Source organism: Mytilus galloprovincialis, chromosome 8, assembly GCF_965363235.1.
Source record: "Mytilus galloprovincialis chromosome 8, xbMytGall1.hap1.1, whole genome shotgun sequence".
Lineage (NCBI taxonomy): Eukaryota > Metazoa > Mollusca > Bivalvia > Mytilida > Mytilidae > Mytilus > Mytilus galloprovincialis.
This window is the reverse complement of record NC_134845.1, coordinates 59,096,203-59,119,438: the sequence shown is the minus strand read 5'-3', so window position 1 is coordinate 59,119,438 and position 23,236 is coordinate 59,096,203. Positions and strand designations below refer to the sequence as shown.

General features: G+C 31.4%; 2 protein-coding genes across 2 annotated transcripts in view; both read left to right on the top strand.

Annotated features, from left to right (window-relative positions):
• The window catches only part of LOC143042294 (uncharacterized), a 72,143-nt gene that overhangs the window by 32,314 nt on the left and 16,593 nt on the right, over nt 1-23,236 (top strand). The window lies entirely within an intron of this gene.
• On the top strand, nt 4,870-9,545 carry LOC143043423 (uncharacterized). The gene is made up of 3 exons (XM_076215734.1): nt 4,870-5,642; nt 6,394-6,532; nt 9,405-9,545. The coding sequence occupies exons 1-3, from the start codon at nt 5,036-5,038 to the stop codon at nt 9,517-9,519; spliced, it is 861 nt and encodes a 286-aa protein (XP_076071849.1). The 5' UTR covers nt 4,870-5,035; the 3' UTR covers nt 9,520-9,545.

Below are 23,236 nucleotides of genomic sequence, written 5' to 3'. Positions count from 1 at the left end.
AAATAGCTACGTTATCTATACTGAGTTTACTAATCCTGACACCAATCCACGACAACAAGTATTTAGTAACAAACAAATATATACTCATGCATACATAAACACCAATGATCCGATTTAAGCTATATCTACATTAACGGATTAAATATAATAGAGTTATCACGCCATTACGTATATTGTTGGTATGAAGGCAGACAGCACATATATATATATACATGTATGTCTGAATACTTCATGAATATTTATTTATATGAAAAATAGCAGGTGCATGTAGATAATCTTTAATTAGGCAAATGAGTTTTTATTTTATATCTTATTCCTCCTTTGTATAAATAAAAACAAACTTGATCTTAAATCACCCCTTACATTAGAGGATGAAAACTATGATATTATTTTCATTTTCTCGCACTAATACCAATGGTGGTGGGATGTGAATTTAGAAGGTAGTTCAAGCTTGGTCGTCACCGCTTCAACACTTAAAAGAGTTGTTATGGCAACATATTTCGTTTTTTTCCTTTATATATGTAGATATTGAAACTAGCATATTCCCAAATGAGAGAGTGTTCATATCAGAAGCAGATAATGTTCCAGATGATAATGCATCAATATGTAGCACCTTCTGTCAATACACAGAATCACTGCGAATTCGCACTTTAAGAAGACAAGGTACTATACATATACCCTTATGGGGCTTGTAACTACAGTTTTCTTTATACACTTGTAATATGGACCTTGATAGTATAAGTAGCTGCCTGGTGATTGCCTGGTTCGTTATTTGCCACGTATGATCAAAGTTTTATTTAATTATGTAAGCAAATCAGCCCTTTTACGGTGTATCAACATTTGCAACACAGACAAAGGAAACCCTGTTGATATACACCATGAGCTGACATTGATTTACAGCCTGGTTAAAAAGTTAAAAAGTTTTTCTTTTTATGAGTTTAAACGGGACGTTAACTTCGTACCTAACTTTGACTATCAATTTGTATACAGTACATCGTATTCTATATTGCATCTTAAAATACAAAAAAAAAAATTAAATGATGTTATGTGTTTTTTAAAGATTTAAAATGACTGCTAATCAACAGCCTTTTAGATAAAACTACGGTTGCATGTGTGCTGATCCATCATAACAATGCAGAAAATTAAAGCTATGAATTGTTAAAATTTCAAGTATTTTCCTTCGAGTTACTCTGTATTTGTAAAATACAATTTTTGAATTGTTCCCTTATTCCAAACGAATTTTATATTATAAACTTGAGCTTTCAAATACTTACTCAACTTAGATAAATCTGCATTGATGTCGGTCAAACATATTAAACTGAATATATTTCAATTTGCACATGTCAATTATTTTATTAAAATGTGATAAAAAAAAATGCAGCATGAAATTAATTGACAAACTGAATTGATTTACAAGAGCATACCAAGACAGGTTTGAACGACAAACATGTATATTGATTTTTTTTAGACAGATGGGCTTTCGATGAAATTCGTATCATATTTTGTTTATGTTTGTACAATTTGATGAAGTCCCAGTTTCAAATTCGTACAATCTCCTGAAGTATCCCGTAGAATGCTTGAACTCTTTCGTCATCCTTCAGTGACGTCAATTACACCGTTTCACCTCAGGTAACCCATGGATGGGAAGCAAACGTAGTGGGTGTAAAACTAGCTGACATATTAATATATTCATATCATACCATGCGTGTGAAGAGCGTCATACTACAATGAACAATTAATATAATTTGCTCATTCCTAAATATTCTACTGATGAAATTGTACATATAATACAGATGTACAGATTATAATAAATTCATAAGAATAATAAGTAAGGAAATAAATACTGACTGCACCCCTGCAAATGTCTTTTAAGGTCAGGTTACAGTAAATAGGCTATGTCACAAATTTCAGTAAAATGTTGCCTACAACTCTTGCTCGAGGAACTTCGACTACAAATCGAAGAAATAATTCAATTATATATTGACATATAAATAATTGAATTCTTACAACTTTGGTGAAAATTTGTATAGAAAGCACATAAAATTGTCGAAAAACCTTAAAAAAATGTTTTCAAATCTTCAAATGTCTAATTACACTCCATAGATTTTTCCTAAAAAAAACTGTATGTTGTTGATACTGTTCAATGTTCCTTGACAGTAACGTTCTATTTTTTTTCAAAATTGTTCAGTTCCAAATTATTTAGGTTTATGTTTCAGACAGCAGTGCCACATTACCAAGCAACATTTCATTGTGTGAACCGTGTGACAGTGCATGTGATGCAGGTTTGTAATTGTTTTCGAAACATTTGAAATGTATTTTGAATATACATAATATCTGCCTTCTCGATGTGGCAAGCATGCAATGAAATATTTATAGACTTTAACACTTTTGGCAAAACAAAGAAATCAAACAACACTAGTCATTAGTTTTGTTAGTAACAAGACTCCCATCGTCAACTTTGACTTAACTTTATTCCTTTTGGAACTTTACACTTGTAGATACTCGTAAAACTATTTGCATACGAGGCTAAAAATCAACAAAAAATGTATCACTAAATGAACTTAATAGAGCTGCTTGTATTTTATGAAGGTTTATACATGATATATCAATTCATTAAACGTTGAATGCAATGTAATACTATCAACATATATTGTGTTGAAAAAAGAAAAAAAAAGTAAGTGTTAATGTAATAACGTTTAATTTGATAATATCCGAAAGTAAAATCATAACATGACATCAGTTCTTGCGTATATCACTTTCTGACAAAGTTAGATTTCACAAAACACAGGTTTTTGTGATATTATCAGATTATAACATGGCATTTTTCATATCGCATGTATTATCAGCCCTAGGTTCAATATCAACATAAGAGCCGCATGGCTCGAGGACTGATATTGACCGAGGGTTAATAATACATGCGATATTAAAAATGACATGTTTTGATCTTTTCATCATATGCTTCAACAATAGAGAAAAATAACAGATTCGTGTATTGATCCTTTTACGTGGTTTCCAAATAGAAGTTCAAAGAGTGAAAAGTTCACGGACGTCGGACCCCAAATTTAGCTCATTCGATATGAAATCTTTCTATCATTTGCCTCAACAGAGAAGAAACATATTTTAGAATGGACGAATTGACAAAAATATACATAATGAACAGTTTGGAAAAGTCAACATTTTTTTAGTAACTTTCTAAATTATGTTTAAAACTTTTAAAACTGCATTTATTTAACAATTTGTTTGTTTGTTATTTTTTTTTTGTTATTTATTATTATCATTTTACACAATATAGTTTCAAGTATCCAAATAATTGTTTTGTACACTACTTTGTAATGATTTTCATAGAAAACGTAGCATTGAGGTGTATTTTCCGGAATTAGCCGAGTTTCACAGGAATGCCATGCGATAAAGTTATGGAAAGGCATGTGATAACAATCGAAGCATGTGATCAACTTTTCATATCAGCCCGCTAAGTATATGATAAACAGATTTATCATTTACTCACTTGTGTTAACATTTATATTTCAACGTAGTTCCTTTGTTTTGTTTTTGTTGTTGTTGTAGTAATAGTATTTGCGCGATCTACGGTAAGTAAAAGATTTTTTTTTTCAAATTGTAGAGTTTAGAAAATTCTTAGAGTTTTATGTAGGTGCTTTCCAATTAGCATACGAATTCAGACATATTTGGAAATCAACATGCATTTCACAAATTAAGCATTTAAATACAACAGAAACATTTTTTTACAATAGGAAACATCTACAATTTACAAACGTTCTATTTAATTCTTTATAACTGTGTTTTCTCGTGCTATTTAGATTTAGAAATTAATTAATTTGGAAAGTATCACACTGATTTATATGATAGTATTACGTAAGTATTTCTGTATTGGCCTTGTTATTGCCATTGCTTTCAAAAGTTTTCTGCCTGAAACCTCACCAAACTTACTATAAACAAAGTTTTATTTTTGTAGTTGTCCTTATTAAAATGAAATTTCTAAACTGATTAACCAATTTAATATAGGTAAACTAATTTGTTATAATAAATAGTGTAATATAGTGTAACATAGATATAAAACCTCGTTATATTAGTACATTGTAGTATGTATTTGTCATGCCTAGATGATCTATTCGTTTTTCTCCAATACATGTATAAATCGTTTTATTGTATACTTGTTTAATTCTCTATCTTTTGATAATAATTACACAATGTCTAAAGGTTTAATCCAAATCGATATAGCCTTCTTTGAGATAAAATTGTAGTGTGATGTATACTGACAATAACGAAAGAACATCTGCACCATAAGTTCATTTATTTACATGATAAACTTGTTTTGGGTTTTTGTTAATGTTATAAGGGTTTTTTTTTCAAATATTTGAATGACTATATTTGTTCAAGGGGATTGTTATTTCAGAACATTAGGTTCATCAAAATAAATAGAAAAAATGGTAGTGTTTACACTGCAAAACCTACTATCAGTATAGAGAAAATGATGTATCTAGGAACGATTTAAACATATCATAGATATATTAAAGTTCTTAGTATTAAAGCAATGGTGCAAAACAATACAAACTTAACTAGATATGGGTGTGCATTTTTTGAGTCTACATAATTAATTAAAATCACCTAATTGTCCATCTTTTTTCCACTTAAATCAACACTTGCAACATTCATTATACAAGGTTAGCCTTTCATACCTTTTTTCTAACGTCATTTATTTTGTAACCTTCTGCATGATGGAAAACAAATGAATAGCTATATATAGCAAAAGTTTATCAGTTTCTGAAATATAAACTGCATTTACTATGTAACTTTCTAGTTCCAGCCCTCCCTTAACACTTTTCCAGGTGTACATGTTTATCCGTACTCGGTATGACATATTAACCGAAAGGGAATGATAAACCGTAAACAATCAATAATACAACAACTTACAACATACTGACCCAATAAACACCAAGTTTACATCTATCTTTATCTTTGCAAACATGATCATAACTTGTTAATAAAACATTCTTACATTTTTACAGTAACTACAATAATGACATCATTAGATACAACACAGATAACCACACTGCCGTCCACTTCTACTGATATTGACACGATAACAAACATGACCCTTACAGACACAACAGATCGACCAACAATAACATCCACTTTGACTGAAATCGGAACTACGCCAAATGTGAAATCGACAGAAAAAATACAGAAAGCAACGGTTCAATCGACTTTAACAGAAATGTACGCTACAACAGACTTAATATCAACAGAAACAACACAGAAAGCAACGGTACCATCCACTTTAACTAAAATTGAAAGTACAAAAGACATGATATCAACACAAACAACACAGACAGCAAAGAAACCGTCTACTTCTTCTAAAATTGACACTACAGCTAAATTGGTATCAACAACAACAACATCTAAAATGACGATACTTTCAACTTCTACTGAAATGGACACAACGATAAAACTAACATCAACGGACACAATACAGACAACGATCGTTCATTCTACTGCCTTTGATTTAAAAACAACAAAACTATCAACAATTTCATCTACGGATACAGACACAGAGACCACAACGGAGTTAAAAGTAGCAACAACAGATTTGGAAGACGTAACAACATTGCAAACTAAATCGAAAGGTACATTTCTAAATATCCAACTTTCTATCTTGATACAAAGTCTATTAATCGGAAGTTATTTTTTAAACTTATGCAATTTTCCTCATAGTACTATACACGTCTGAGCCATCAGCTTCTTAAAAAACTTCATTAGCTACAAAATATAGATAGATACATTGGTGGCCTTCAGCTGTTATCTGCTCTTTGGTCGAGCTGTTATCTCTTTGACACATTCCCCATTTCCATTCTCAATTTTATGATGAAAAATATTGTTTTTCTTACATTGTATCCATGATAGTTTATTTAAATTATTAAAGATCTTGAACGTTTATCTTTATATTTTTCAATGTGATATGGTCTAATTGTTCAGTTAATGAAGCATTAGGCCATGGCCAGTGAAGTTCATACTGTGTTCACTGCAGAAAGTTCAGAACATTTCAGACAATTCGTTTTAGACACCATAAATGTATGGTTTGACAGGTCAAATTGACTGACACATTGTGGAATTGTTAATTGTCTTAAAAGCTGATAAATATTACAGGAGCAACTGCAAGACAAATGAATAAACACAACTAAAGAAGAAAATATATAAAAAAAACTTTCAGTAGACTTTATGTTTACAGATAAAGACCTTTTTAATAGTTTTAAGATAAACATTACCGTTTAAGATTACAATTCATTTACGAGAGTTGATTTACATCCAATATGTCCAATGCAAAGTCGTGAGTATAATCAATAAAAGTACACGTATTATTTTCTTTTTGTTTTATAGATACAGAAATCATAAAACAATATAGTGGGCCTATTGCACTAGCAGTAGTAGTATGTCCTGGTTTTGTACTTGTTATAACTGTGTTCGTTTTACTTAAACATGTTAAAAGACCTTCGATGATCAATACAAACCGCATCATGTGAGTATTTATTTATCACAAAAAGCTAGAAACGAATAATAAAATGAATACATTTACCAAACACCACTGTCTTAACTATACATGAGTATCATCGTCTTTACTATTTGGTTTACTATTTACTCCTTGATAGATTTTCGTCCTCGTGTGTAAGTAGCAGCTTAAACTTCCACTGATCTTCTACGCATGGAGTAAAGTATAAAACTTTATTCTGTGTGTAAAATTTTTTTTACGTGTTGTAACATAAAAGAGGGACGAAAGATACCAAACTCATAAATCTAAAACAAACTGACAACGCCATGGCTAAAAATAAAAAAAGACAAACAGAAAAACAATAGTACACATGACACAACATAGAAAACTAAAGAATAAACAACACGAACCCCACCAAAAACTAGGGGTGATCTCAGGTGCTCCGGAAGGGTAAGCAGATCCTGCTCCACATGTGGCACCCGTCGTGTTGCTTATGTGATTACAAATCCGATAAATAGTCTAATTCGGTAGGTCACATTCATGAAAGGGAAGGGGATTGTAGTTACGACGTAAGGAACATATCCGATATCATTTGTGAAACGGTTATTCCATAACGGTCAACCAACTCGTGATGGCGTCCGTAAAATTTACGAAGGGATGATTTCAACTTCACCATTTGGAACTCTTGGTTTAATAGCTTCCTTGTGAGCAGTAACCCTCTATCAAGAAAATCATGATAGGAAATGCAAGCACGGGAATATCGTATCAATTGGGAGATATATACCCCGTATGCAGGTGCTGCTGGAATGTTGCTACTTAGAAATGGAAAGTTCACAATTGGAAAGCTGAAATCATCTCTTTTGTCGTAAAGTTTTGTTTTCAACCGACCCTCATTGTCAGTTTCTAGATGTAAGTCAAGATATGAAGCCGACTTAACTGTATCTGTAGTATCCTTTATCTCCAATTCGATGGGATAGATGCGTTCCACATAGTCGCCAAATGTTGAATTGTTTAGTGAAAGAACGTCATCTATATAGCGGAAAGTAGAGTTAAAGGATATTGCTAACTTCTTATCTTTCTTCCTAAGAAGTTCTTGCATGAAGTCAGCCTCATAATAATAAAGAAACAAGTCGGCAAGTAGAGGGGCACAGTTTGTTCCCATTGGGATGCCGACAGTCTGTTGAAAAACACGTCCTCCGAACGTTACAAATATGTTGTCAAGCAAGAAATCAAGCATCTTGATAATATCGGTTTCAGAGAATTTTTTGTTTGAATCAGAGTGATTCTTTACAAAGTATGATTTATCCCTCCCTAAGACAAGATACTTGTATCTACGTTGGCCATTCTTTTTTATGAAGCAAAGTAATACCAACTCTTTCAATTTGTCTTTTAGTTTAGAATGTGGAATACTTGTATAAAGAGTACAAAAGTCAAATGTTTTAATACTGTTACAAGATGAAAGAGAGTTAGATTGTATGTACTCTAAAAGATTTTTGGAATTTTTAAGTATCCACATCTGATTCACGCCACCTCTAGAATAGGCAGTTTCACAATAACTTTGAAGCCCGTCTTTGATTGCTGATAAAATAGATGTTAATAATTTAGAAAGAGGTTTCGTGGAGCACTTGGAAGACCCAGCAATATACCGTTGTTTGTAAGGACACTTATGTAGTTTAGGTATCCAATACAGTGATGGAAGATCCAGTTCTTCATCTTTGGTTGAAATACCAAAGGAACAAAGAACAGACATATGATTATCCAGGATTTCCTCTTTGGTAAGTGTCGTGAGGGTATATAAAATTGAGAATGGAAATGGGGAATGTGTCAAAGAGACAACAACCCGACCAAATAAAAAACAACAGCATATGTTGAGTTTCCAAGTGAATTTTCTATACCTATGTGAAACACCATAAGTATACAAATAAAAAATTGCAGAACACATTTAAGCTTTTCAGCGTTGCGTACGCATTTCCGTTGTTCACCGTGTTGGGTTAATTCAATGACATCTAGGAATAACAGCAAAAACTAGTCAGATGAAACCCTTATCAAGTATATAATATTATTATCTGGTGCGTTATGTGGTATGCCAGCCGCAAGTTTTGTCAACATAAGACTCAACCAGTGTTCTCGAATAAAAATTGGGAATGCTGAATGTGCATACTAAACATCTAAATGTATATGCATTCAAAGTTGTTTGTGTTTGTTTAAAATAAACAGGTGTCCGTCTATCATATTAAGAGGCAAAAGGTTATCAACGTTTAAATGATATCAGAATTTCTCAGTACGGAAGGCACGTGAAGAAAACATATCAATGTTAACTTACTTCAGTATATAATAATTACATGTGACTGCTATACAACAGAGAGGTTTAACTAGCTATAAAACTAGGTAAAATATTTCTAACAAAGTCAGGAATGTGGCCGATATTTGCCATTTGTTTGACTTGTTCAATCTTTTGATTTCGCCATTTTATACTATAACACACCCATCGAATCATCTGTTTAGTAAACGAGGTAGACAGACAATCTGTATAAAGTCTGTAAACCATATGTATATGTGGGAATAATAATGTATGAGGATACAGCGTGATATACAAGTATTTGTTAGAAACCTTTTTTTAAACACCTGTTTCAATATAACACAGTTAACAGTATCATATAATGCAAAAACAAATGATTCATGGTCGGAATCCATTAATACACGTGTAGGAATCAAATTCATATATGTTTGTTTAACACACATAGTTTTTTCAATATTTTTTTTTTCAATTTACATCTTGTCAGTTTAAACTTCTATATTTAATTTTCACAGACTTTGTATGTTACATTGTTTTGGCCTTCCTCATCTATTTATTATATGTCAATTTCTGATGTATTTATTAATATACAGTTTTCCTTTTCAGAAACACCAAAGCAGAAGAAACATTTGGCTCTACATCAGAAGAAAGCTATGTATTTTATAAAGGAGAAGAATTTGGATTTCAGAAGATTGCAATTAAGCATTGGGACAATAACTAAAATATTTATGTTTTATATCATATACATGTCAATCATTATCAAGACAAATACATTGAATAAAATTTGCAAAAATCAAAGCTTATAATTCTACTGCTCTCTAGTTTTACCTTTATTAATAAGAACAAACAACATAATAAAAATGAACAAGAAAAGTATAGAATAAAGTTAGGTTCGAAAATAGATTCACGTATGAATCAATACCGTAAAGCTAAACGGATGAAAATCTTTAGCATGAGCATTTCATTCTCTCTAGCTTTATTTTAGGTTTTCTATGTGGTCTACATGTTCTAACGACTAATATTATATTGTTTATGTGTGCGTTGCTCTTTGACGAGTGTTTTTTTGTTTTTGTTTATTGCTGTCAGTTAAACTATGTTTTTTTTAATTTCCATATAAGCGGGAGATTTTGCCAGTTATAAAAACAGGTTCAACCCACCATATTTACTATAAATGTCCTGTACTCTGTAAGGAATATGGCTCTTATTTATCAAAATCTAGTTTCTATGAATGTTTGTTTTTGTTGCACCTTCAGTGTTTGTGTGTCCTTTGTTTGCCTCTTATAGTTTATGTTTTTTCTTCGGTTTAAGTGTATAACCTTGATTTGCTTTCTTTCAATCGATATGACTTTCGGACAGGAGTACACTACTGTTGTCTATATTTAGCCTTCCAACTTTTACTTCGCGCGTTATTGTTGACTAATATGGAGACGGAGTCCCCTATTACAGTAGAAAATTCAATAAAAAAAAAAAAAAAAAAAATCGGGAAAATTATCCGAAATTTCCTTATACTAATGAACTCAAAATCGTTCAATTATTTTTTTTGCCGCGTTTTTGAATTTCCGGATCTGCGCAGAAATATTTTTCCGTTTCCGGTCTTGCTTATATGAGACTTTGAATAAAATGTATATTTATCAGTCTAAGAAAGGAACTAATACTTATTCATTTTAAAAAAAATGTTTGTTATTAAAAAACGTTACCTGATGTCAGCGTTTCTTTGTTTACATTGAATATGACGTCATAACTTAAATAACGTCACAACTAAAATCCCTAACAACAGAACCAAAATCGGAAACGTTACGGTATTTCCGTTTCTCTTTTTAACATTGTTGATCATTGTTGATTTAAAAAAAAAATCAGAAACTTCGTCCCCATTCACAGGTACATGTAATGCCTGCCTCATATTATGGAAAGTATTGACATAACAAATTCTAATCATGGTATTTTCTATGAGTTTATCACGTTATAATGTCAGATGGGAACATTCATATTTCTGTATGTCAGTCAACTGTTAGGTTCACTAATGAGTTTTTTTTTTTAAATAGTGGAATATTTTCTCTCCTTTGCACGACAAGAAAAAGTATCAATGTATAGGATATATTCCATACATATGCGAATAAGTGGTACGCTGCATATTGTTCTTTTCTTAAATTATGCTGAACTATTGTAGCATAAAGCCATCATTGATCTCCTTTTTGTCAGTGTAATATCTAGCGAAATAAGGGTTGCTGTAAACATTAATTTTTGTACTTATATACAACATATATTTATATGTTTCTAAGACAAACATATGAAAAAGATTATAAATTACATATCAAAAGGTTTACTTAAGGCTTGCGATTCTTTATTCCTGTCTAGAGTGACTAAACCGAGGTGTATGAGATACATAAATGATCCAACGCTAATCTTTTATTTAATATAACCATATCATAAATTATCCCTAGTGCATCAAAATTTTACATTGAACTAATCATGGACTATGGACTCACCATCAACAGATTTTTTTTTAAATAATACTAAAATGTTAACATGGAAAAAAAAACCAAAAAACTACTGACTGTCTTTTGAAAGTACATATTAGATCAATACTTTTCATTAATAAGTTGTATGAAAACCTGTTAAAACATGACAATCAAGCATCATACTATTAAAACGAAAAGATCGATTGTATTGAGCAGTAACTCCTCTGAAAATATACGAAGTCGGAAATATTTGTGATTTTTCTACTATCCAAAGGAGTAGGTCCGGTAAGGGCCGATTTCCGCCTCAAATTTCAAGTCCAACTGACGAAAGATGTTGGACACTTTTTAAACGCCAAAAGTGTCTATTTCAAATGGTTCAATTCGTTTATGTGAAAGATTTTATTAGATTTAATCATAAAAACCGCTCAGATTCAAGCTTAAACATGTAAAATCTATCAAATATGCGAAAAACGTCACTTTGAATAGGGTTTTTGACAAAAATAAAAGTGGTCGCCTCTGTGTTTATCCTCAACCTTTATATATGTTATGTCTAAATACTAAATACGACTTTCATTTCAATATTAAACATGAACACAAAATAAAGGCAACAGTAGTATACCGCTGTTCAAACTCATAAATCCATGGATAAAAAACAAAATCGGGGTAACAAACTAAAACTGACGGAAACGCATAAATATAAGAGAACAACGACACAACACTACAATGTAATTAACACCCACAGAAACGGACCAAGCATCAGACAAAATTCCACGAGAATAACAAATATAACATCAAAACCAAATACATGAATTTGGGATAGACAAGTACCGTGACACGTCTTATCGCAATGTCAATTTACACTAAAAAATAAGAGAAATCAAACGACGCAACACAAAAACGAACTATAATATAACAATGGCCATATTCCTGACTTGGTACACAAACGCGGCCACTTTTTTTTTAGAAAATATCCAAATTGGAAGACCTGTATCGATTCGTGTCTTTTGCGCGTTCGCGCATACTTTTTTAACATACTGCACGTGTAATTTCCTTATTGTACCGTGATTTCAGGGGCACCTTCTAGTACAAAATAATATGTATCGTATTTGATGAGACCATTGATGTAAAAGTTCAATTAGTGATAATTAATGACATTGACGTTTGGAATGCATTGTTATCATTTTATGGTCCTATAGATACATTTCAACTATAATAAGTAAAATTATTGAGAAATACAACCTAAATCAACTTATGACCTGCCTTATGATTACAAAATTATAGCTCTTATTTTTTTTACCGAGTTCGACTTTAACATGTTGCCCTATTAGTTGTAGCATTCAAACAAATTTGTTTCAGTTTTTTTATTTTATTGTAATAAATTAGACTTAAGAATAATGCATTGACTATGTCCAAAACAAAATGAAGCGTATCTTTTCTAATGGAAGTGCAGCTAGTGCAGTAATTATGAAATGTCATACTTCAATTGTTTGGATTGAGTGGAAAATGACCGTGTAAATACATGTATTTGAAGATATTTAATGTCGGATTACGCCTCGTACATACATCACGGTGGGTATGGTTGTCCTGCGAGAGAACGTCCTGTGCTGGTGATTCGGTCCTGACGGGTGCTGGTGATCAATGAAAAAATGTAAACAAAGACGAAAATTATGATTTTTGACGTTTTCACTCATAAAAAATGGAAGAAAACAGTTGAGATTTTTCAATTTTGTTTCTTATGTGTTCATATGTAAACCATTAAAAAGTTGACCCTCTAAACTGTTTCAGTAAGCGTAACACAAAAGTGTTCATTTTCAGAAAATCTAGAACTGAAAAAATAAAACAAAAATGCTCATAGAGTCCGCTTTCCATACCGCAATCCACACGGCAAAACTATTTTGTGAAAAAACATTGCAATTTATTAAAATTTAGCATTTTCTCAATTTATTCATGTCCTGATACTGTGCTGGTGGGTCCTGTCATTGTGCTGGTGGGTCCTGATACGGTGCTGGTGATTTTGGATAAGAAGTTGGTCATATTTGTAACAAATGTTACAAAATCAATAAAACTGGGCAGATAATTGTTGTCAATATGATCTATGACTTCTATTTTAGCTCTTGTGCATCCATTTGGCTGTTTAATATGTGTTTTCAAATGATCGTAACTTGTATTACATAATTACATAAAAGGACAACATCTTTCGTCCAATATCAGATAACAATATATAGTATCTAAAATAAGAATAGTTTTATTAAGATATTAAATGCCCCTTACATTGATGCTTCAACAATGATCAAAGCCCATGCCGCATAGACATGTTTGTTAGCGCTCCGCATACCCCTCCCCACTTCCACCCAACCAACCCTCCTCATTCCTCCTTCATTGTTACAGTGGTGTACCAACACAACAATTTATCACATAAAATAATAACACAAAGACACACATTATTGAACAACGAATGCTCGCAGGTACTGAAAGCTAGTTCAAAGCCGCATTTTCAACTAATAGATAAACCATGTTCTCATATACAAAAATTCCAATCGTGTCGATTAAAAAAGTCTCAAAACTTAAGTTCACATTTTAATGTTTGATGAAGCAGAACTTTAAAAGTGTGCAGTAAATCTTGTGCTCACAACAGTTATTGTCATAATTATGTATACATAAGACTTATAAAGGAATTAAGAAGGTATCAAGAAATATTTTAGAGTTCAATTTAATGATCATGAATGGAAGGAAATGGTATGGAAGTTTACATAGGACAAAAAGAAATTGATAGTATTTTTTGGCGAAAGACTTAAACGCTTCTTTGCATTATATAGTACAGCTCTTCTATAAAAGCATGCAAACAAAAAAAACTTTGATTGACTTGCTTGCTTTGTTTGCTTGGATGTTTTGAGGTAGGCTTAGTTTCAATACATACTGGGATTTGATTGGACAAATACAAACTGACAGGAATTATAGTTAATGTTTATCGTCCAAACAAATTCTAGTATATAGTAAACAGACTACTTACCTGTCGTTTACAAACACCCAAACAATCATAGCAAGCAATTTGATCAATGGTTTGCTTTGCATATATTTATAGAAGAGCTGTAAATTCTAAAAAAAAATTCTTGTTGTCGTAGATGGTTAAATCCTCAACAAAATCTCAATAACTTTGTTGGAACGAATAAAGGTTTTAAATCAAATTTTCGTGGACTTTTTAGCTTCCACCCTGACGAGGCATGTTAGCTGTTCGTATGCTGTTGCATCTGACGCACGGAAACTTTCACATTTTCATCTTCTTTTCTGAAATATTTTTCCCAGCTCATACTTGACAGGATTGTTATCCTAGTAAAAGGTGTAACCAATGAATTGAACACAAGTTAAAAATTCCACAATACTATATAATTCATTTTATGTGTCAATTTGTTCGAAAAAAGTCGAAAAGAAGAGAGTTTTTTTAATGTCATGATTATCTGTCGCTTTCTAGATCTATGCTTAGCATTTATTTCAGATGACATGGACTCCTCACCCTGGTGACCCTGCTGCCTTTCATAACTTTATCTGTATACATATATTAATAAATAAACAAAAGGCTGCAACTGGTATTTTTGTTTTTAAAATGATTCGTTGTAACGAGAATATTTGTGGTGAATGGAAACTGTGAGGGTCAAAATCTTAAATTGCTTATAAATGTTGCTGGACCCAGTTTCGTTATCTGATCTGAAATTTCTGAAATGTGCAAAGTAGATAGACATTGGCCTTTTGATTTTTTTTACTCGGTAAGTTTTGCCCTAATTGCTTGAACTTTTGCAATATTAAAGCCGATTTCAATGAGTGTGTAGACAAAGGGAATATCTTTGGTTATCTTGCTTGATGAACAGAAAAGTCATTGTTAGGTTATGTAAACTACCCTACTTTAAGAGTAGACTAGTCCGACAAATGACACATCTTTCTGTCTGTAGGACCAGGCTACTTCGAAAGGAGGGTAGTATACCTTACCTAACAATGACTTCACGGTTTAGCTAACAAGCAAGCTAACCAAAGATATTACTTTTGCCTGCATACTCAATGGAATCGGCTGTAACTAAAAACTCGAATACATTTTAACAGACAGTGGTCATGTTTGTTGATGAATATTGTTTTTCCTAGATTCACTCTTGAAAAATCATTTGGTAACATTTGGTCAAGTAATTTCAGGAAAGATCTTTTTGTAATTGCGGACGCCAAGACAATACATGAACCTCACACGACCCCTTGACACAGGTGAGCTTATATATGATCTTATAGCGATTCGGGTTGATAACCAGTTGAAATTAAGCCAGTTTTTTGTGTGTGTAGATTTGTATTGTTTTAAACTGTTATGACCTTTTAAAGTTAAATGTAGGTGTTTAATCTAAGAATTTCTTTTTTAAACTTATATACTTGTTTTATACTCAATTGGTAGTATGAAGCTAGGAGATATTTTAATTTTTGAAATTGAAGGCACAATTAACAAAGCAAACGGTAGTTTCAAATACTTTTAAATAGATCTTTAAGGATAATGTACCATTGTGTTGATCCCATGCTAAACATAACAAAAATCTCTGTACAAAGGTTATCTCGTCTTCATTCTCTGACATATTCTAGTCTGCCCTTTATAAAATAGTGAATTTGTTTTTAGTGTTCTATCGAACTTTCGAAAAAATATACCTGATAACCGTTCAGACAAAACAATTATGTTGAAAAAATCTTACAGATACAGCAAGTGATTCTTAATAGCTATAAGATACATTTTTCTTTTAAAATACAACTTTTAAATCTTACGAGAAACTATGCCAAGCTTAAAACTTTCACTGTAATCTCGCTATAACTTATCACCAATCCCCCCCCCCCCCCCCAAAAAAAAAAAACAAAACCAAACAAACAAACCCGCAATACTATTGTCATTCTTATAGTCAGCACTAAATTGTCAACAAAAAAAATGTGTTTTAAGCTGCTAAAGACATATGATTCAAACGCTAAGAAAGTCCTTTTTATATTTCTGCTCTCCATTTTTATGCAAAACCTTTTTATTTTATGGGTTGTTGTTGAAGGTCGTACGATGACGTATGGTTGTTAACACATACTTCCTTTGGTTTCTTATGGAAATTTGTCCATTGACAACAAACATACCACATCATCTACTTAATATAAGTATTGTATAATTTACAACTTATTTTGGTGATCTTGCAAAATGATCGTAATCCCGAAAATCGTAAACACATTTTCTTATTTTAAAAGGGTGCAAGAAGGGTTCCATTAACAGGCCAATAAATAAGATTACAGTTAATTTAAAAAAAAATAAAAATATAGGGGTATTTTTTCTCTCATAATAACAGTAAACAGATTCACAACAATGTCAATTTCAAGAAAGCAGACAACAGTTAATTAGCCAATAACAGTACAGCATCAATGATCTTGAATATATGCCACTTTTAACTAAAATATAAAGGCATAGAACCAGGACATAGGTGCACAGAACCAGGACCGTTTTTCTTATCACCAGCACAGCGTCAGGACAATTTCGTTTAACGAACTTGCACGACTTTTGCAATATAATATTGTTGTAATATACTTTGCATGGTACTTATGACGCATCAGAGAAAAAATAAGCAACAAAACAGTCGTTTTAATGCCGTTCTGATACAATGTAAACAAACCCACCAGCACAGAATCAGGACCCAACAACACCTGACAGGATCAAATCACCAGCACAGAACGTTCTCTCGCAGGACAACCATACCCACCGTGTACATGTCAATTCTTTTATTAATTTGAGCAAATGATGCTCATCGGTAAAAATATAATATATATATACAAATACAATATATCATTTATAAATACATGAAACATACATAACCGAAAAATGAATACATCTGAGAAAAATAATAATCTATATTAAGTATTGGTAACTTATAACGTGTCTGTTCTACGTTTAAATGCATGGAAAAGAAATTTACAAAGGTTACAAATGTCTTTTACATTTTCTGTGCTCTACAACTGAATGACGATGAACGCTTATAATAATATGGTCTAATATACTGTCTCTGTATTGCATTATAACAATCACACTGTACATACAATCCTAATCCTGGTTTATCTAGTGAGCTGTTTGTCATACCTCAACATAGTTTAATACAGTCATAGTATGATAATAAGTATGCATCTTAAGTTGAAAGACTTTTTTTAAATATTTTCTTTGATATAATTGAACTGTAATACGATATGTTAAATAGATTGTCATCAAATTTCATAATGTTCTGTTTTGTCAAAATTTTATGTCGTGTTTGTTGTAAACTGATTGAATGCATGATGGTTTTGGGCATTAATAATGTTAACTGAAGAGTATGTTATGAAGTAAGAATAAACATAACCGTCAATTTATTTATTAAGAAGCTAGACATTGACACAACCAAAAACCTTTGTTACAACAAAATGCGTTTGGTCGCTTTATGCTTCATGTATCCATCTGTATCTATACTATTAAACGAGAAGACCTCATTTTGTGTGTCGCTTCTCTTCTGTCCACAATACATTAATCAACACGCCTCTGTGTCCTATGTACAGTGCATAGTCGCATTTGTCATCCATTCATATGATTATTCACATTGAGTTATTTTTGGGAGAAAAACGAGAAAAAAGGCATCCGGATATTGTCCCGTCATTGGACGAAATTTTAAGTCAGATTAGACTTCCGGTTTACGTTTTTCGGTATACTTTGAACATCCATATTCTACGAATAAAGTGTATTTTCAGAATTTTATCTGCTATTATTTTCAAGTTTACTATCCACGGCGGTCACAGAGTTTATTAAATAGAAAGGATCTGTATACTATATCAATGATCGATCAGTAAACTGAGAATCGAAAGTAAATACACTTTATTTATATAGTAATGAATGTTCATATGTATACAGATAAGCGCTAAAATTATTCATGTGAACTTTTGATACTTTTTCTGAAATTTTCCAATCATTTAATCTTTTACAAAATTCATTGATTACAAAAAAAAAGATGTGGTATGATTGCCATGTTGAGATAACATTGAAATTATAGTTCATTTTGAGGTTTTGATATTTCAGTTTCACATGGGCAACTACACAATAACGTTGAAAATAAAGTTGGCTTAATTAAAACAATAGAAAACAAATAAATGTATCTTATAAAGACGCCAATAAAAAGGTTGCTTCATGTGATATGTTATTTCAAATGTTGTCTTTGGTATTAAGGATAAAACTGTAATATTTTTAATTTGAAACAAAGATAGATTCTTCATATTTTTTTTAAAGCCCTGCTTACTATGATGATCAACTGTTCTAAATCATGTACATCAACTTAACGAGTTTATTTATTTTAAAGTTGATTTAGTAATATAAACTCTATTGACCGCTTCGCACCTATACAATGTAGTTTACTGAACTGCGATACTCGAATGAAGATATGAATGAGGGATTCATCTAAATTTATTTTTGTATAATTTTAGAGAGGTTAGATTAAACAAATGCTATCTAATTTATGATTGCTCTTCTACTTATATCAGGTCTCTAAAGTTTGTTGATGATTGTTTTTTTGTTTTTGTTTTAAAACTGAATCGAATTTCTCTGGAAAAAATGTCTAGTCGAAATTATTTTCAGGTACAATGCAATTACTACCATAAATGTTATCACTAAAGTTGTAGTCAGAAAAGGGGTAAATAACTATTGAAATAAGTGACAACTCCCATAAATGACTATGAGCGATTAGCGTTCTAAATAATAACCCTGGGTGTCTTCGTTGTTATTATTTGTTATAATTCAAAAAGGTATAGTGCATTCATAATTGATAGTATATGTAAATCGTGATCTTTTGTATTTTCCCTTTAAATCATTCTTATTCATATTGTGTTTTCTGCCGTTTTGTAAATCACTGAACTGGAATAGACACCTGTAAAACAAGTTTTATCAAATTATTAATATTAAATATTAAATTTGTTGTGTTCATGTAGAAAATTGCATCGAATATGTGTCAGATCTTAGACATTAATGCTGGTGTATGCTTTTGACAGACAACATACAGCTCTCATTTTTAGTGTACAAATGGAAGTAGGCAAACGTGAAGAGATTTGTCACAAAATCTTGCTTTCAATCATTATATGTTTGATGTATTCGTTCATGTCAGGTAATTATAGTTTTTTTCTTTAAATTTATACAGTTTATGTTGATTATCTTCAGCCTACTCGATTTTGTTTATTTTGGTCGAATTGTAATTATCTACATTTTCTAAAAATATGTGTAACCGTTACATTTATTGACTTCGTGCATGTATATAGTATATTTCAAAACACAAATGTATACGGTATTAAATAACACACATGTATACGATATTGAATAACACACATGTATACGATATTGAATATCACACATGTATACGATATTAAATAACACACATGTATACAATATTAAATAACACACATGTATACGATATCAAATAACACACATGTATACGATATAAGAAAAAGAATGCCTGTAAACATATATGTATATACTATTGAAAGTGGATGATGCTAGAACAAGACGTAATAATTTTAATTTAACTTGTGCCAATGTTTAAATGCTAAACAATGCAGAAATTTAGCCCCAAAAACGTAACTTCGAATAAAGTACACTACAGTAATTGTGCTTTTTATGGTTAAAATATTTGAGTTTCACATGGTTAATCTAAAACAACGTATTATTTTTGATTATATTGTTTATAAAGAGTGTAAACTATACAAAGAAACATCTAAAATAATTGATCATATGAAAAAATATACTAAAATATTAACAAATTGAATTAATGTTCTTGTTAGTACTTATACTAAAGTATAAGCGTATAAGCAGAGGAGTATATCGACTTATATTTTGAAATATCAATAAATCATAACGTTCGCAGATTGTTTATGTGTTTGTTACACTTATAGACCATTACTATGACTTTTACTGTACGTCTTGCCGTGTGTTTGATCTCAAATTGGCTAGAGGTACAGGGAGAGGGTTAAAATTTCACAAAGCATGTTTTACCCGCCGCATTTTTGCGCATGTCATAACACAGGAACCTCAGCCTTTCGTTAGTCTTCTAGGATTTTTATTCTAGTTTATTTATATGTTTTGAAGTTTATTATAGCCTCCATTATCACCGAACTAATACACATTTTTGTTAAGGAGCCAGCTGAAGCACTCCTTCAGGGCGGGTTTTTCCCGTTAAGTTGAAGACCCATTGATGTCTTTCGATATCTGTTTGCTCTTTGGTCGGGTTGCTGTTACTTAGACACCATCCCCATTTCCATTCACAATTTCATTACTGATATTTTCAAAAATATATTGAGGGCCAATTGTAATCATTAGTCGAAGAATACAATTTAAACCAGTTATAAGATTAAAATGGAAAAAAAAACAATTATCTATAAAACTGTAAATAGATATTAAACCATTGATCATATGATATCAAAGAAACATAAGGCTGTCCTCGAGCTCTATACAGGTTCTGGTCCAGTATTTACACCATCGACTGGTCCTGACAAGTTGAACTCCTAAGGTAAATGGCAGTCGTCATCAGTCATTTGAAGAAGTCACGAATGCTTTGTTGTTTTTCTGGGTTTTTTTTAATGACGAACAGAACATATCCGTTGCAATATATGACACAATTGTTCCGTTAAAAAATCATCCCTGAATGATTCCTGTCTATTTGTAAAGTAATCACAGTAATAAAGTTTTCCCCTTGTTTAGCGGCTGCCTATGATAGCAGCAACTTTAAGTGATCAACAAAAGGACCGTTAACATATACAAAATGTATAAAGGTTCCGTGGAGCCAAGTGTCTTGTCTACTTTATGAAGCTAAAACTTGTTTTAGGAACGTTAACGCTAGCAGGAAGAAAACTACGTACATAATTAAGTAAACTACTAAAAAACCGGAAAATTTCAAAATTTCCTTCTAGATGCTCGCATTTTTGTATCACAAACAAGCTTCTGTCAAAGTTTGGTAGAAATCCAGGATAGTTTAAGACAGTTATAAAGATTTTGATAACTTTAACCATAGAGTTAATGTTATGTTGAATGGCAGAAAAAAACGAGGTCTATTTATAAGTAAAATACGGATAAACATGCCTTTTTTTTGTACATAATGTTTTTCTTAATACTATCTCGTGCTCATTAAAAAAGCTATTGTACCAGTTTGATAGAAATCAAAGATAGTTTAAGAAAGATATTAAAATTTCTAAAAATATCAACCACAGAATGAATGTTTGTGGATGCCGCCGCCCGTGACACTGTAGGGTCGCTATTTCTCGCTTTTCGACAAAAGTTGGAGGCTCGAAAATAAATTCAACGAGTTTCTCGACAAAGGAACGTATGCATAGTTTGATCTTGTTTAATACTGTTTTTTATCTGTATTTCTAAGATAATGGTATCAAGTTTAATTATTGAGGTGATAACTAAAATATGTTGGATTTAAAAGATGTGTTATGTCGTATTTGATTCAAGAGCATATACTTAGTTAATAATTCTACAACTGTAGTTGCAAACATTACATTTATGGCGGATTTTATTATACTGAGGACTGAATGTTACTATCTGTGATGTAATTGTTGGTCTTAATATTGTAGTATCCTTGTTCATTATGTTTTATGTATTTTTAAAAGTAAATCGATATTACCAAACGTTTCCGGAGTCATTGTGTTTAATTCGGTTTTATATCCGTCCTGGTCTTTGTTAGATGTTCATACTTTCTCATTTTTTGTGAACTCTAGATCTATACTTTTAGATGCGAGCTGTTTTTTACCTCAAGATCTGAAGAATGCAGAATGGGAATATAATTACACTTCATTATCAGACAATTTAAAGAAAACAACCAATATAAAAATCGAAACAACAACCATTCAACATTTTGTCGATTATTTGAAAGTCTTTGGAACAAAATTGAACGACTGGACTTGCATTGATAGTTTAGATATATCTGTTACAACGACTGTTGTAGTTTTCAAGTAAGAAGGAAATATATATAAATATATATAATTATTAAGTGTAGACTTTTTTATTTAAACAAATAGGTTTTTTTTCAAATTTACACTGTTTTGACAAAATAAGTCAAGGGATTTTTAAAGATGCATTGTTTTGTGATTATCATAACAAATCATGGGAATACATTATTTTCTAGTCGGTAGCCTGATGTCATTCGAATTATAAACGTAATTACATGTATCAGAATTAATACTTCTGAAGACCTTATTGTGTGTTCTACTCTTTCGCAATGAAAAATAATGGCTAAAATAGTCGTTTAAGGGCATTGTCTCCTTGTAGGGGTCAAATAGTTGTTACAAACATTTTGTATTTAAATTCACATGGTGTTGCTGATAATGTATGCGGCTACAGTTTTCTGTCTATCTAGAATAAGGTACCGGATAGTACATGTATGTGAAAATCTTGAATTGTATTTAAAAGTCTCTATTTAAAAGCTCATTAACGATAAGAAACAATATTACCCTAAGCACTAATATTGCTTCATGACACAAACCCACATGTACCTAAAAAAAGGTAAAACTAATTTAACAGTTCTGTATGACGGTTCCGTATTCATGGTATTGATTGACTGTAAGAACATACTCACTCTTTTTCCTTCCATGAAAATTATAATTTTCTATTTCTTTTGTAATAGCCCATAGCTTTAATAAACAAGTGGCAACTTAATAATGAAAAAATCATGTCAAATCGCAACGTGTAAGTATTGAATATTACCTAATAGACCATCAAACCTTCCATATTTTAACCGTTTTTATAAGTTATCAATTTCATTGCATGATAAAATGACCATTACAGATGATTTACTTTTTTCTTTAAAAAAATCAATTGTCGAATGATCATGATAATAAGTTTTGATTATTAATCTGTATTGTTACTAGAGGAATGTGATATTAAATGGTCAAATTTCGCATTGTATTTTTTACAATCATAACAAATGAATACATATT